Consider the following 12,543-nt stretch of genomic DNA (forward strand, 5'->3'; position numbering starts at 1 on the left):
AAAAAAAAGTTACCAGGAATTCTCATTTGGTAGCAATGATAGCAACCATGAAACTTTATAGTTGTTTTTACCTTTTCTCATCTCATTTTATCCTCTCAGCTCTGGCATCAGGAAGGATAAATATTATTGTTTTGTAGGTAAAGGAACTCAGGTGCAGAGCAGTTACCACATGTACTAATTAATGGTTGCTATTTAATGGTAACATAACAGATAATTAATTGGCAGGCTGGAATGAGAAAGTAGGTATCTCACCACTTCAGCAAGTATCTTTTTTATTATATCACAATATTTTAATTGGTCTATGCATGCAAGACTAGTTATTGAGCTTTGGACTTTACTAGTAGACAAATGCAAAGGCATTTTTTTCAAGCAGTTTTTTTTCTTTTTTTAAATTTCACATTTGAGAAAAATTAAATATGCCAGCTCTCTAGGAACATGATCAGTTCTGGACTCTCCATATTTATCATGGGACTTTGTAAAAAGTAAGCACTCAGTAAATATTTATTGATTTAAGGTATTATAAAGGAATATTTGAGCCTCAATATGACTTTTTGATGGAACTTGAAATCTGAAGATATTTTCATTTTCAAATATATTTTTTCTTTTGAAAAGAATCCATTGTTACCCACAAAATCTAACACTTGCATATAGAGAATCTACCTGGCATTTCAGCCTACTTCAGCAATTTCAACACTTCTTTAGAAATTTTTGGACTGGGCTGGATTTTTTTTTTTCCTTCACATTAAAGAAGTGAAGTTCCAATGGAGTAGGTAATGACAGAGATCAGTAGGCCTTTTATAAGTTACTAATTAAATTCAGTCACCAACTAAAATTAACAGAGAAAGGCAGCAGAAGGAATGTTTAACCACATAGTTATGAAGCTCTGTATCTCAGGCTGTTCTTCCTAACATGGCAGAGAAGTCTTGAATTGGCAAAGCTTAATAAATATCACTTCTCACAGGCAGCAAGCCTAATGAGTAAGACTGAACCAAATTCACATGCATAAGACCAATTATTTAAAAAAAAAACAAATAAAATGCAACTAAACAAAAAAGCAAACACAAAACAAAAAAACAAATCCCAAAAACATACACAAATAATACAGCTTGATCTGAAGATATAAGAAACACAATTAGAATGATTTTCTTCCATAGAAAGTCTGCACTGCAACCACATACTGTCTAATGTGTCTAATCAGCCTTTTGATATCATCTACTATTCTCTCTCTTGCTAACCTATGAAAAGTTCTTTCCTCATGTCTTTGGAGAAGAGAAATAGCAGTCTAGTTTAAAAGTTCATACAATCTTTGAACTAACAAACCAGCCAAGAAGGGGATTATTATTCCTAAAAGGAAATATAAGTCTCTCAAATTGAAACCAGGCATTTCAATAAGCCATCAAACTGCAATATTTGCTTGCTACTGACCTGAAGGAATGGCCTCTAAGAAAACAGAGGGCAAGACTCACTCTGCACTCTGATCTTGAGCCATGTGGATGGGTGATGCCTCTTCACCTCACAGGCCTTTCCTGGAACCTGAACTAGACCTACACAGACACTGAGCCACTGCATGTCTACATTTCCAGCAGCGGTTGTAATGGCACAGTCAAGTAGAAGAATATAGATATTCATTATGAGCTTACTTTCTTAGCATTGTGAACATTGTGAATAAGGTGGATTAATATTGTAAATAAAACATGAAAATGCACAGAAAAAATTCCAGTGATGATTTACTTTGTGCTAGTATAACTCAATGTTTATGTCTGATTTCATGACTATACAAAGATAAAAAAAATAAATCTGCTTTTGATTAAAGTTCATTTGAAGTAGATCTGAAAGGATATACCAAAATCCAAGTCCAAAGATTATCTCCCCCACAAAAAAATATATATTTATCATTTAGTTACTTTATGTCTACATTCCCAAACAAGGGAAAAGCCCTAGTTGCTGCTGAGTTTTTATAAAAGGTTATAAATTACACACACTCTGTGATTAAAGCTTTCTGAACTGCCCCAATGGCTACAGAAAATTAGTAGATTATATCTATGCTGGAGCTTCTGTTCTTAATGTAACTTAACTAAAATGTTTAATTTTCCTCATTAGAGACCATAAGTAGTATATCAAATGTTTTCAATTATGTCTGCCAAAATGATAAATTTGAAAGTCAGTCTGAATACTAGTTTGATATTTTTTCCCTTCAGATAGTCTGTGTTTAGATTAAAATTAGAATAGAAAAAGTTTTTGGAAGCCCACAGCATTCACATTCTCAAATGCAGAACTCAACTGGACTTCTCTCCATATAGTAAAACTTCCTTGAGTAGGTTTTATAAACTGAAAATACTGCTAAATCAGAGGAAAAGTGTATTTTGTAGAGTAATGAGGAGAAATGCCGTCAGGAAATGACTAAGGCAAAAGACTATGGGAAGAGAGAAAGAAGAAATGGATGGAGGAAGAAATATGGAAGAGGACGCTGCCTACTGACAAACTAGTATTGCTCCAGATAACAAGAATATTCTTAAGTAAGAGGTGCGTGGGTGGCGCAGTGGGTTGAGCAGCTGACTCTTGGTTTCAGCTTGGGTTGTGATCTCGGGGTCATGGGATCAGGCCCCACATCAGGCTCTGTGCTGGGCCCAGTCTGTTTGGGTTTCCTTCTCCCTCTCTCTCTGCCCCTTCCCCCGTACAAGCTCTCTCTCTAAAATAAAAAATAAATCTTCAGAAAATACTTATATGTAAGAGTAAAAAAAAAAAGGTCTGTTTTATCTCTTTCGAAGGAAATAAAAATTCTCTTTAAAAAATTAATACTTTTGACTGTTTTCTAGAGCAAAATGAATAATTAAATAGTTAAGATATGACAACCTTGATCCTTTTCATATTTAAATTTTTTTCTGAAATGCCAATTTTTTTAAATTTTTTTCTTTTAAACAGTGATATTTTAGGGGTGCCTGGGTGGCTCAGTCAGTTGTGACTCACTTTTGGTTTCAGCTCAGGTCATGATTTCAGATCCTGGAATTAAGCCCTGCATTGGGCTCCCTGCTCAGCGAGGAAACCTGCTTCTTCCTCTGCCTCTTCTGCATCTCCTCCCACCCCTCCACCCCCCACTGCTCCTGTTCTCTCTCAAATAAATATATAAAATCCTTTTTAAAAAATAAAAATAAAAAGTGATATTTTAAAAGAAGACATGGAAATGATGAACAGATATATGAAAAAATGCTCATTGTCATTCAGAAGAATGTGGAGAAACTGAAACTTCTCAACGCTTTTGGGGGAAACATAAAATGGGGCAGCTACTATGGAAAACAGTATGGAGGTTCTTCAAAAAATTAGAAAGAACTACTCTATGATCTTAAAATCCCACTTCCAGGTATTTATTGCAAAGAATTGAAACCAGGATTTCCAAGCAATATTAGCACTTGCATGTTCACTGCAATATCATTCAAAATAGACAAGATATATGGAAATAACCTAGATGTCCATGCACAGATGAATGGATTAAGAAAATGGAATGGGATACTGTTCAACCTTAAAACAGAAGGAAATTCTGCAATGTGTGACAACTTGGATGGATTTGACCATTCTGCTAAATGAAATAAGCCAGTCACAGAAAGACAACTACTATACGATTCCACCTATGTGAGGTATCTAAAATAGCCAAACTCATAGAACCAAAGGGAAATGGGAGTTGCCAGGAACAAAGGAAAGGGATAATGGGGAGTTATTACTTAATGGGCATAAAGTTTCAGTTAAGCAAGACGAACAGGCTTTAGAGGTCTGCCGTACAATATTGTACCTATAGTTAACAATAGAGTATGGAACACTTAAACATGTTTGAAGAGGGTAGATCTCATGTTAAATGTTCTTACTACAGGAAAATAAAATACTTAATAGTCAATGCAAACTAAAGGGAGAATAATAATCTATCTTCTACCCATTATATTCATACAAGGTTCAAAAAGCAAGACCATTCATTATTTAGGAGGATAAACTATCCTCAAATGTTTTTTTCATGCTATTAACTAAAGAAAATAATCTGGCAAAGTATTAAAATGTAAAATACGCATACTTTTGAACCAGCAATACTACTTTTGGAACTCTGTCCTGTAGTAATAGAAAACACATGTATCTAAGACAAATATTTAAAAGGTGTTTTGTTGCAGTATTTATTGTCACAATAAAGGAGTCGAAATAACCTGTGTAATTATGGTTAACCAATAAAATACAATATCATTCAACTATAAAAAAAGTGATATTAATCTTCCTGTATAGTCATTCTTATAAAGGCAAACTTTATTGGTCTCTTCATTTTCTTTAAAAATGAAAAAATCCTAGTTACAAGCTGATAACATGAAGCTGTTTCATCTGCTTGAACACTCTCTGTAGAGAGATGATAAATACAAAAATTTTGCATCTTTTTCCTCTACACTCAATGTACAGAGTAAAGAAATTTTCCTTTTTCTCCACATTATCTGGAAGAATGTAACACAACAACCATACTCACTTTGCAACTGGGTACTCCCACATGTACCCCCAACCTCCATGGAGCTGGACACAGTCATAAGCAATGCGGTTTTGTAACTCAGATGTCCTAGATGTCCAAAATAAAAAGCAAAAAGGAACATTTCAAATGGATTTTTATGAGGTGCTTCACATTCAGAAAACAGATTATTTCTATTCAAATACATAAATTTATCAAATTATTACAATTAGACATTAGCCAACCAAAGATTATCATAAGTTACATATGAAATTAATCTCTGGATTAATGAATGAATTCATTCACATAATGAATACTTTCTTCATCATTTAGTTCTGGCTGGGTTTTGTTAAGGCTAGAAATAAAATGTAGAAAACATAGACTATTAGGTTTTGGCTACTTCAGGCCTGAAAAGGACAAAGTAAAAATCTGAATTTGGTCTAATTTATTTAGATTCTTTGCATGATCTAAATTAACTATATAGTTAAACAGCCATCTATTTCCTTCTGTCTTATAATACCTCTTTTCCTCCAAAGATGTCACTTCTACCTGAAGCAATTCGGAATTTCAGTAACTGTGGGAAAAAAAGCTTTTTTAAAGGATTTTCAGAAATAAACTGAAAGTAAAAGTAAAAGCTTAAGAGGGTAGATAGACTACTATTAAGGTACATACCATTATATAGGAAACTTGTTAAATGATTTGGTTATTATTATTCCCAAAGTATATGAAATACTTGAGAAATATTCTTGATTGATCTTATCACAGTAATTTTAACTATCATTAAAATTCATAAGATAACTGGTAGAGATTTTATTCATCTTAATATAGAAACGTAAGTTCAAAATGCTTTTCAACATTACCCCCCCCCTTTTGTAAAGTAACCTCTGCCCACAATGTAGGTCTTGAACTCACGATCCTGAGATCAAGAGTCACATGCTTTACTGACTGAGCCCAATAGGTACCCCTGGATCTATTTTTCAATAGTGGGAAACAAAGCAAAAGTAAGCATAGCCACATTTTCCTATTTTAAATAATTTTTAACTCAAGCCATAGGATAGGTGAAGATATTTCTAATAATCACAGTAACAATATAATGATTAACAGATAAGACTCAGGGGGGCAACAATATTTGGAATTCTATACATTTTTGTATTTGGCAAATATTTTAGTGAAATATCTACTGGGCTACAACTAGTTGCTTCCTCTGCCTCAATGTGAAGTAACAATATGTCTATAAACAGTGTTTTCAAAGAACAATAAGGTCAATAGCTATCTGAATATCTCTTTTTCTAAAAATATCTTACCTAAAAAATGTTTACGCCTTTTCCAACTAGTTAAAGAACTTGCTATAAAATAAATGTAAAATATCTCCCCCAAAGTAGAAGTTCCTAGCAATTCCACATCAATTTCAGCCTGCCAGTTTTATTATTTTGGAATCATTACATAAAGAACTATTCTGTATATTTCCCCATTCTATTTCTGATTGAACCAAACACAAGTTAATGAATAATGACAGGAATTTTTTCTAGGTTATTTTTGGGCTAATGAGATGTGAGAATGTTTGTTTTTAAAGCAAAGGAAACCAAACCCATTTCCAGAATCTGATTTAAACTGTGTTCTTACATCTTAAAATACACAAAAGCCTTATAGGAGTCTTTTTTCAATTAGCTCATCTTTAATACGAATGAAAAGTCTTTCAAGCTTAACAGGACATTTTCCCTTTCATTTAGTAGAACATGTGCAACTTTTGATTGGACATTCAATTTTTCAAAAATTTTTTTTAGATTTGGATAACATTTCAGATAGAAAAATACAGTCCAATCTACTCACTTCACAGATATCAAAATGCTGGCCCAGAGAGAATTAAATTTAATTACAGTTATTAATGAAAGAATTGGGATTCCATCTCAGGACTCCAAGTCTTACTGTTCTGTTTTGTCTTATTATAGCACCACTCATCAGATAATTTGAAATTAAACTACTGCTTGAAAGAACTCATCAGTCACCCTACTTCAGTATCTTAATATCTTATTTTCAATTGCAAGCTAAAAGTTAAATCAACTTGACTAATTTTTGGCAGATTATAAATAGGCTTAATGGGACCTTTCAGCATTTTTTAAAAAAAAGTTGGTTCTTACTGTTAGTTTTCATTTTTACAGCCTTCTTCCTTTAAGACCCTCAAGGCAGAGTTTAAAGTTGGAAGAATTCCGTAATAGTCTGTGCAAACACCACATTTTAATTACTGAAGCACACATACCAATATTTCGCCATGGCGGCAGTGGTGGAGTCCAGACATTTCTTTTCATGCAGCTGGAGACAGCTGTCTACAAAAGCTCTGGTCACACAAATCTGTGTTTTTAATTCAGCTAGCTTATGCTGCACCGTCTTGAGTTTAAAGGACATGAAAGGAAAAAGAGAGCACATTTTTAGTCACCTAGCATATCAGAAATTATATAACAGAAGATCTTTATAGCAAAACAAAAGTGGAATTACCAGATTTTTTTTTCTTCCTCTTAAAGAGGTATATGTTAACTAAATAGCTTCAATTTAAAGCCCACTCTATTAATTGCTACGGAAATTTGTACTAAAAGATGAAAAAAGAGATAAATACATAAATAACATCTCATGTTTTAGATTAAAACATTTAGACCACGAAAGGAAATTGCTTGAGAAACAGCACAGCTGGGGCACCTGGGTGGCTCAGCCAGTTAAGTGTCTCCTTCAGCTCTGATTATGATCTTGGGGTCCTGAGATCAAGTCCTGATCAAGTTCCCTGCTCAGCGAGGAGTCGGCTTCCCCTTTACACTCTCTCTCTCTCTCTCTCTCTCTCTCTCTCTCTCTCTCAAATAAATACATAAAATCTTTGAGGAAAAAAAAAGAAAGAAAAACAGCATGGCTTTAATAGGTGAGCACCATCTGGTGGTACAGTCCTTTAAGTACAGCTGTTGAAAACACCTATTTATCTCCAGAATCTAAATCCACGAATAAGTCTCCTTTTTTTCCTTTTTTTTTTTTTTTAATAATTTGTCTCTATTAATGAAATTAAATATACACATTTCTCTATTCTGCTTCTTTGTCTTGGAGTAAAATAACAAGCTGGAGACAGCATTAAAAATATTAGACATTTTATGTTACAAAGTATTTTTAAAGATTTATTTATTTTTTAATTTTTTTATTTCATTTATTCATGAAAGACACAGAGAGAGAGGCAAAGACATAGGCAGAGGGAGAAGCAGGCTCCCCATGGGGAGCCCAATGGGGGACCTGATCCCAGTACCCCAGTGTCACGACCTGAGCCAGAGGCAGTTGCTCGTTCAACCACTGAGCCATGAAATCCCTATATTACAAAGTATTTAATCTAGATCTATAGAATGTAGTAGAATAACAGCATCAGAGCACTCAAGGGATCAAAGTCCAGTAACCTCCAACCTCTTTCATCTCTCTTTGCCCTCCCTCTTATTCCTCTCAATAGTGAGCCTCTACCTTGAACTGAATAATCTGGAATGGCCAATGTTAATATTTTATACTTTTTCCTGCTGGCCGTAGACAACCTATTACTAGCCTTCAAGATCAATCTCTATTCTTAAATGTTTTTGACTGTTTTCATTTTAATCAAAGTTCTTACATTCCAGATTTTTGGCTCTTAACCTGGAATTCCGAGTTTTTATCTGGTCTCTTTGGTACCAACTCTTAAACCTCCTTCAGGAAACTGGCTTGGATTTGATATACTAGTCTTCCAACTTTGGGTAACCCCCTGAAATACACCCCATTCTAGTTGGCCTCTTAGGTTCAAGGCCCAGTTATGGTCAACTGGCTGTCTTCCTTGTGGAAATCCAGATAAAGGCATCGAAGTTAGTGACAAAGATGGCACTGTTTAATTCAAACTAGAAATTAATGCCTATGCACTGGTGAGTTCAAAGCCATGAGTGAGTCCCCAAGAGGAAGGCTCTAGGGACCAGATTCTCAAGAGGATGCTGGCCCTGCCATTCCTACTGGTATAGCTCAAATCACAAAATTTAACCTTTTAGCATCACTGTGGTGGGAACAGTTTGGGTACTTTCCATTTCTAGAAAAGAGAAGAAAAGGAATATAATAAGACCCAGGACCAGGCAAGACCTGAGTGCCAGGAGGAGTAGGAGCTCTGAAGGGACAGATTCCTCAGAGATGTATCAATATAACTACTATGCCAATGAAAAACCCAACTTACTGCCTTTCCCTTGGCTTTATTCCATCCTGTTCTAGAAACAAACAATATGACTGGTACCTGATGGTTCCCAAACCAAGCAGTAGGAAGGTTAGCACCACACTTTTTCCACCTCTGTATCCTGGCCTCTAATCCAGAACATGCTGGGTCACATCAAAACCTTCTTCCCCTCTCACTCTTTCCCTTATGTGATCTATCTCCCTTTCTAGACATTTGTATTTAATTAAGCCAAATCTCTACCATCTAATCAGCACCAAGTTTCCCACTGCCACCCTAAATATCCAAGATTACTCACAGAAAATCGAAAGATGGAAGAAGAAATGAAATAAAATGGGGAAATACTGTTTTATACACTGAAAACAGATGATTATATATTCATATTCCTGTAAGCTTACTCCTAGTTTTTAGTTCAAGGACACTATAACACTTCATTTGGAAAATAAGGGAGAATCTGACAACTCTTTTTTAAAAAAAATTATTTATTTTCATTTGAGAGAGAGAGAGACAGAAAGAGAGAGAGCATGCAGTGGGGAGGGGCAGAGGGAGAGGGAAAGAATCCCAAGCAGATTCCTCACTGGGAGCAAAGTCCAATGCAGGGTCCCAAGACCCTGAGATCATGACCCAAGCTGAAATCAAGTGTCAGATACCCAACCAACTGGGCCACCCAGGCACCACGAGAATCTGACAATTCTTAAGATAATTTTGCCTTCTCCCCACTGTGATGGCACACTTGAGACCTTATACACTATTTACATTGTGAGAGAATCAAGATCTCTAAGCCCAATTCTCTCACATGACAGCTATTTCTCTAGGAATGCTGGGAAGTTCCAGAAGCTGAAGTTAAATTTTAGACCAGGATGGGCTCATTTAGAATTCTTGCTTAAATACATTTAGTGAGGTCTACAGGTTTAAAGAAATTAATGCCTCCAAGAATACATAATTTACTCTCTAGGGATAAAGAGATTAAATATTTACATACTCTTGGCATCACATTGGGTGCTACTATACAAATTATGTCTTGGCTCTTCACTGCAGATATTGCCTCATGCTTTCAGAAATTATTCTGTAATGGATGGTGGCGGCGAATAATTGTACCACACATTATTAATAAAGTGCTTTTTGTGAATGATCAACACACTTATAGTATTTTTAAATATTCACTAATAATCATTAATAGACAATACTGCAGATAGCATTTTTTAAAAAAGATTTTATTTATTTATTAATGAAAGAGAGAGAGAGAGCGCAGCAGAGACAGAGGGAGAAGCAGGCTCCATGCAGGGAACCGAAGTGGGACTCGATCCCGGGTCCCCAAGATCAGGCCCTGGGCTGAAGGCAGCACTAAACCGCTGAGCCACCCGGGCTGCCCTGCAGATAGCATTTTAAAAATATCCTCGAAACTTACTGAGTGAATCAGATAGAGTGTCTTTCAGAGTTCTGAATGACATAACTCTTCGAATCACAGAATTATGGAATTGGAATATACTTTGGAGAGGTCATCTGGCCCATATTCCATTTAAACAACACCATTAATTATACTCTAATACTTTATGACTCAAATATGAAATATAATATCTTAGGCTTGCCATTTAATTTTAGAGATAATTAACCCCACATTCAAGGTCTTAAGAACTGGGTAATTACTTTTTGTAGGGATGTATCGAAGAAGTGCTATTTTTTTCCCTCTCCTATTCCTTTTTGTAATATTCTGTGCTCTTAGAATCAAGAGTGTACCCATAGGAAATAACTAAAAGCTTGTCTTAGAAAAGAACATTGAATTTTTACTTCATTGCCCATGGGTGAAAGAAGTGAGGAAAGAAAAAAATCTATTGACTTTAAATTTCTGGGTAGTAAAACGAGTGTTATGAGTTAAGAGTATAGGTTCTGGAGTTACAATATCTGTGTTATCTTGGAAAATTGCTTAACCTCCTCATGCCTCAATCCCCTTATCTGTAAAATGAGGGTAAATATAATTCTTATATAGAGAGTTATATAGAGAGTTGTGAAGAAAAAAATGAGAGGATTCATTTAGCACAGTGTCTGGCACAAGGAAACAATGCAATAAATGAGTCATTATCATTATTTAATATCTGAATTTTACCATTTTACTAACCTTTGGAAAAATCATAAGATTTTATACCAAATATAGAGAGTATGAATGAAAAGAGATGAAAACCCTATAATAATTACTACTTAAGTATGATTGGTCTCCCTCCTAAAAAGAGTATGATTTTTTTTTTTTTTTTTTTTTGGTGAAATGCATCCAAGTGGTCAGAAAGGCCCCAAATATTCAAAATTCAAGGATGACAAAAAAGGAAGCAAACTGAATAAATGATCAGAAAATGGCATCGGGCTAAGTATGATATGACATTTAAAGGTCCTCTATTTCATTTTAATAACTGGAACGATAGTATACCCAGCTCTAGAATAGGAGGTGTAAGCAGTGTATTGGTTGTTAATCTTCCTTGAATACATTCCTAGATCGAATATGAAAATATTATTCAAAGATACTTATTTCAATAAAACAGAAAGATTAGAAGAAATATCTCAGAAATCTGAGAATATACATATTTACTCGGAAAATCATAGTAGACAGGTATCAGGAATATACTAGTGGAAGCAATGCTACTGCCACCTAGTGAGATTTTAGTAAACTATCTTTGAAAGAAGGCCATACTTGCTTTGAAAAGGATTAAAACTGTCTCCTCTCTTTTTGCTATCAAAATATATGTATTTATTTAGTATACATATTAGTAAAAGAAAATATAGGTTTACAAGGATATAGAAAATATGCTTGACTCACTTTTTATTTTGTAATTTAAAAAAATTTATTTATTTATTTGAGAGAGAGAAAGAGCATATACACCTCTTTGGGGTGGGGAGGGCCGGAGAGAGTCTTAAGGAGACTCTGCGTTGAACATAGAGCCTGACGTGGGGCTTGATCTAATGACCCTGAGATCATGACCTGAGCCAAATCCAAGAGTCAGACACTTAACCAACTGTGCCACCCAGGTGCCCCAATGTTCACTTTTTTCATAATAGGGCTAAAGGCATGAAACTTGTGGTGGTTGGATTTCAGAAGCAAAAGCTATCACAGGAATACCTTGTTTTCTTGCTCTTTGCTTTATTGCACTTTGCAGATGTTGCTTTTTTTTTTTTTTTTTTACATATTGAAGGTTTATGGTGACACTGTATTGACCAAGTCTAGAGGTGCCATCTTTCCAACAGCATTTGCTCACTTTGTATCTCTGTGTCATATTTTGGTAATTCTCTATTTCAAAATTTTTCAATATTATTATATTTGTTATGGTTATCAGCAAACTTTGATGTTATTATCCTTCTTGTTTTGAACTACCACGAACCACGCCCATGTAAGATGGTCAACTTAATCGATAAATGTGTCACTCCATTGACCAGTCATTCCCCCATATCTCTCTCTCTCCTTGAGCCTCCTTATTCCCTAAGATGCAAAAATACTGTAATAAGACCAACTAATAACCCTACAATGGTCTCTAAATGTCCAAGTGAAAGGAGTCACACGCCTCTTATTTTAAATCAAAAGCTAGAAATGATTAAGCTTATTGAGGAAGGTATGTCAAAAGCCAAGATAGGCTGAAAGTTACGGTTCTTATGCCAGTTAGCCAAGCTGAGAATGCAAAAGTAAAGTTCTTGAAGGAAATTAAAAGTGCTCCTCCAGGGAACATGTGAGTGATAAAAAAGTGAAACAGCCTTATTGCTGATATAGAAAAGTTTCAGTGGTTTGGATAGAAGATCAAACCAGCCACATTTCCTTATGACAAAACCAAATCCAGGGGAAGGCTCTAACTCTCCTTAATTCTATGAAAACCGAGAGCAGTGAGAAATTCAAAGA

At 35.0% G+C, this 12,543-nt stretch overlaps 1 protein-coding gene across 3 annotated transcripts in view; it reads right to left on the reverse strand.

Moving 5' to 3' along the window:
* ACADL (acyl-CoA dehydrogenase long chain) overlaps positions 1–12,543 on the reverse strand; it is a 50,689-nt gene that overhangs the window by 13,495 nt on the left and 24,651 nt on the right. For all 3 annotated transcript variants that reach the window (XM_055345562.1, XM_055345564.1, XM_055345563.1), the window contains 2 exons: positions 6,726–6,853; positions 4,493–4,579 (listed from right to left, as the gene is read on the reverse strand). In XM_055345562.1, the coding sequence (XP_055201537.1) occupies positions 4,493–4,579; positions 6,726–6,853 (215 nt within the window). The remainder of the gene's footprint in view (positions 1–4,492; positions 4,580–6,725; positions 6,854–12,543) is intronic.

This window comes from Nyctereutes procyonoides, unplaced genomic scaffold, assembly GCF_905146905.1.
Source record: "Nyctereutes procyonoides isolate TBG_1078 unplaced genomic scaffold, NYPRO_anot_genome, whole genome shotgun sequence".
Lineage (NCBI taxonomy): Eukaryota > Metazoa > Chordata > Mammalia > Carnivora > Canidae > Nyctereutes > Nyctereutes procyonoides.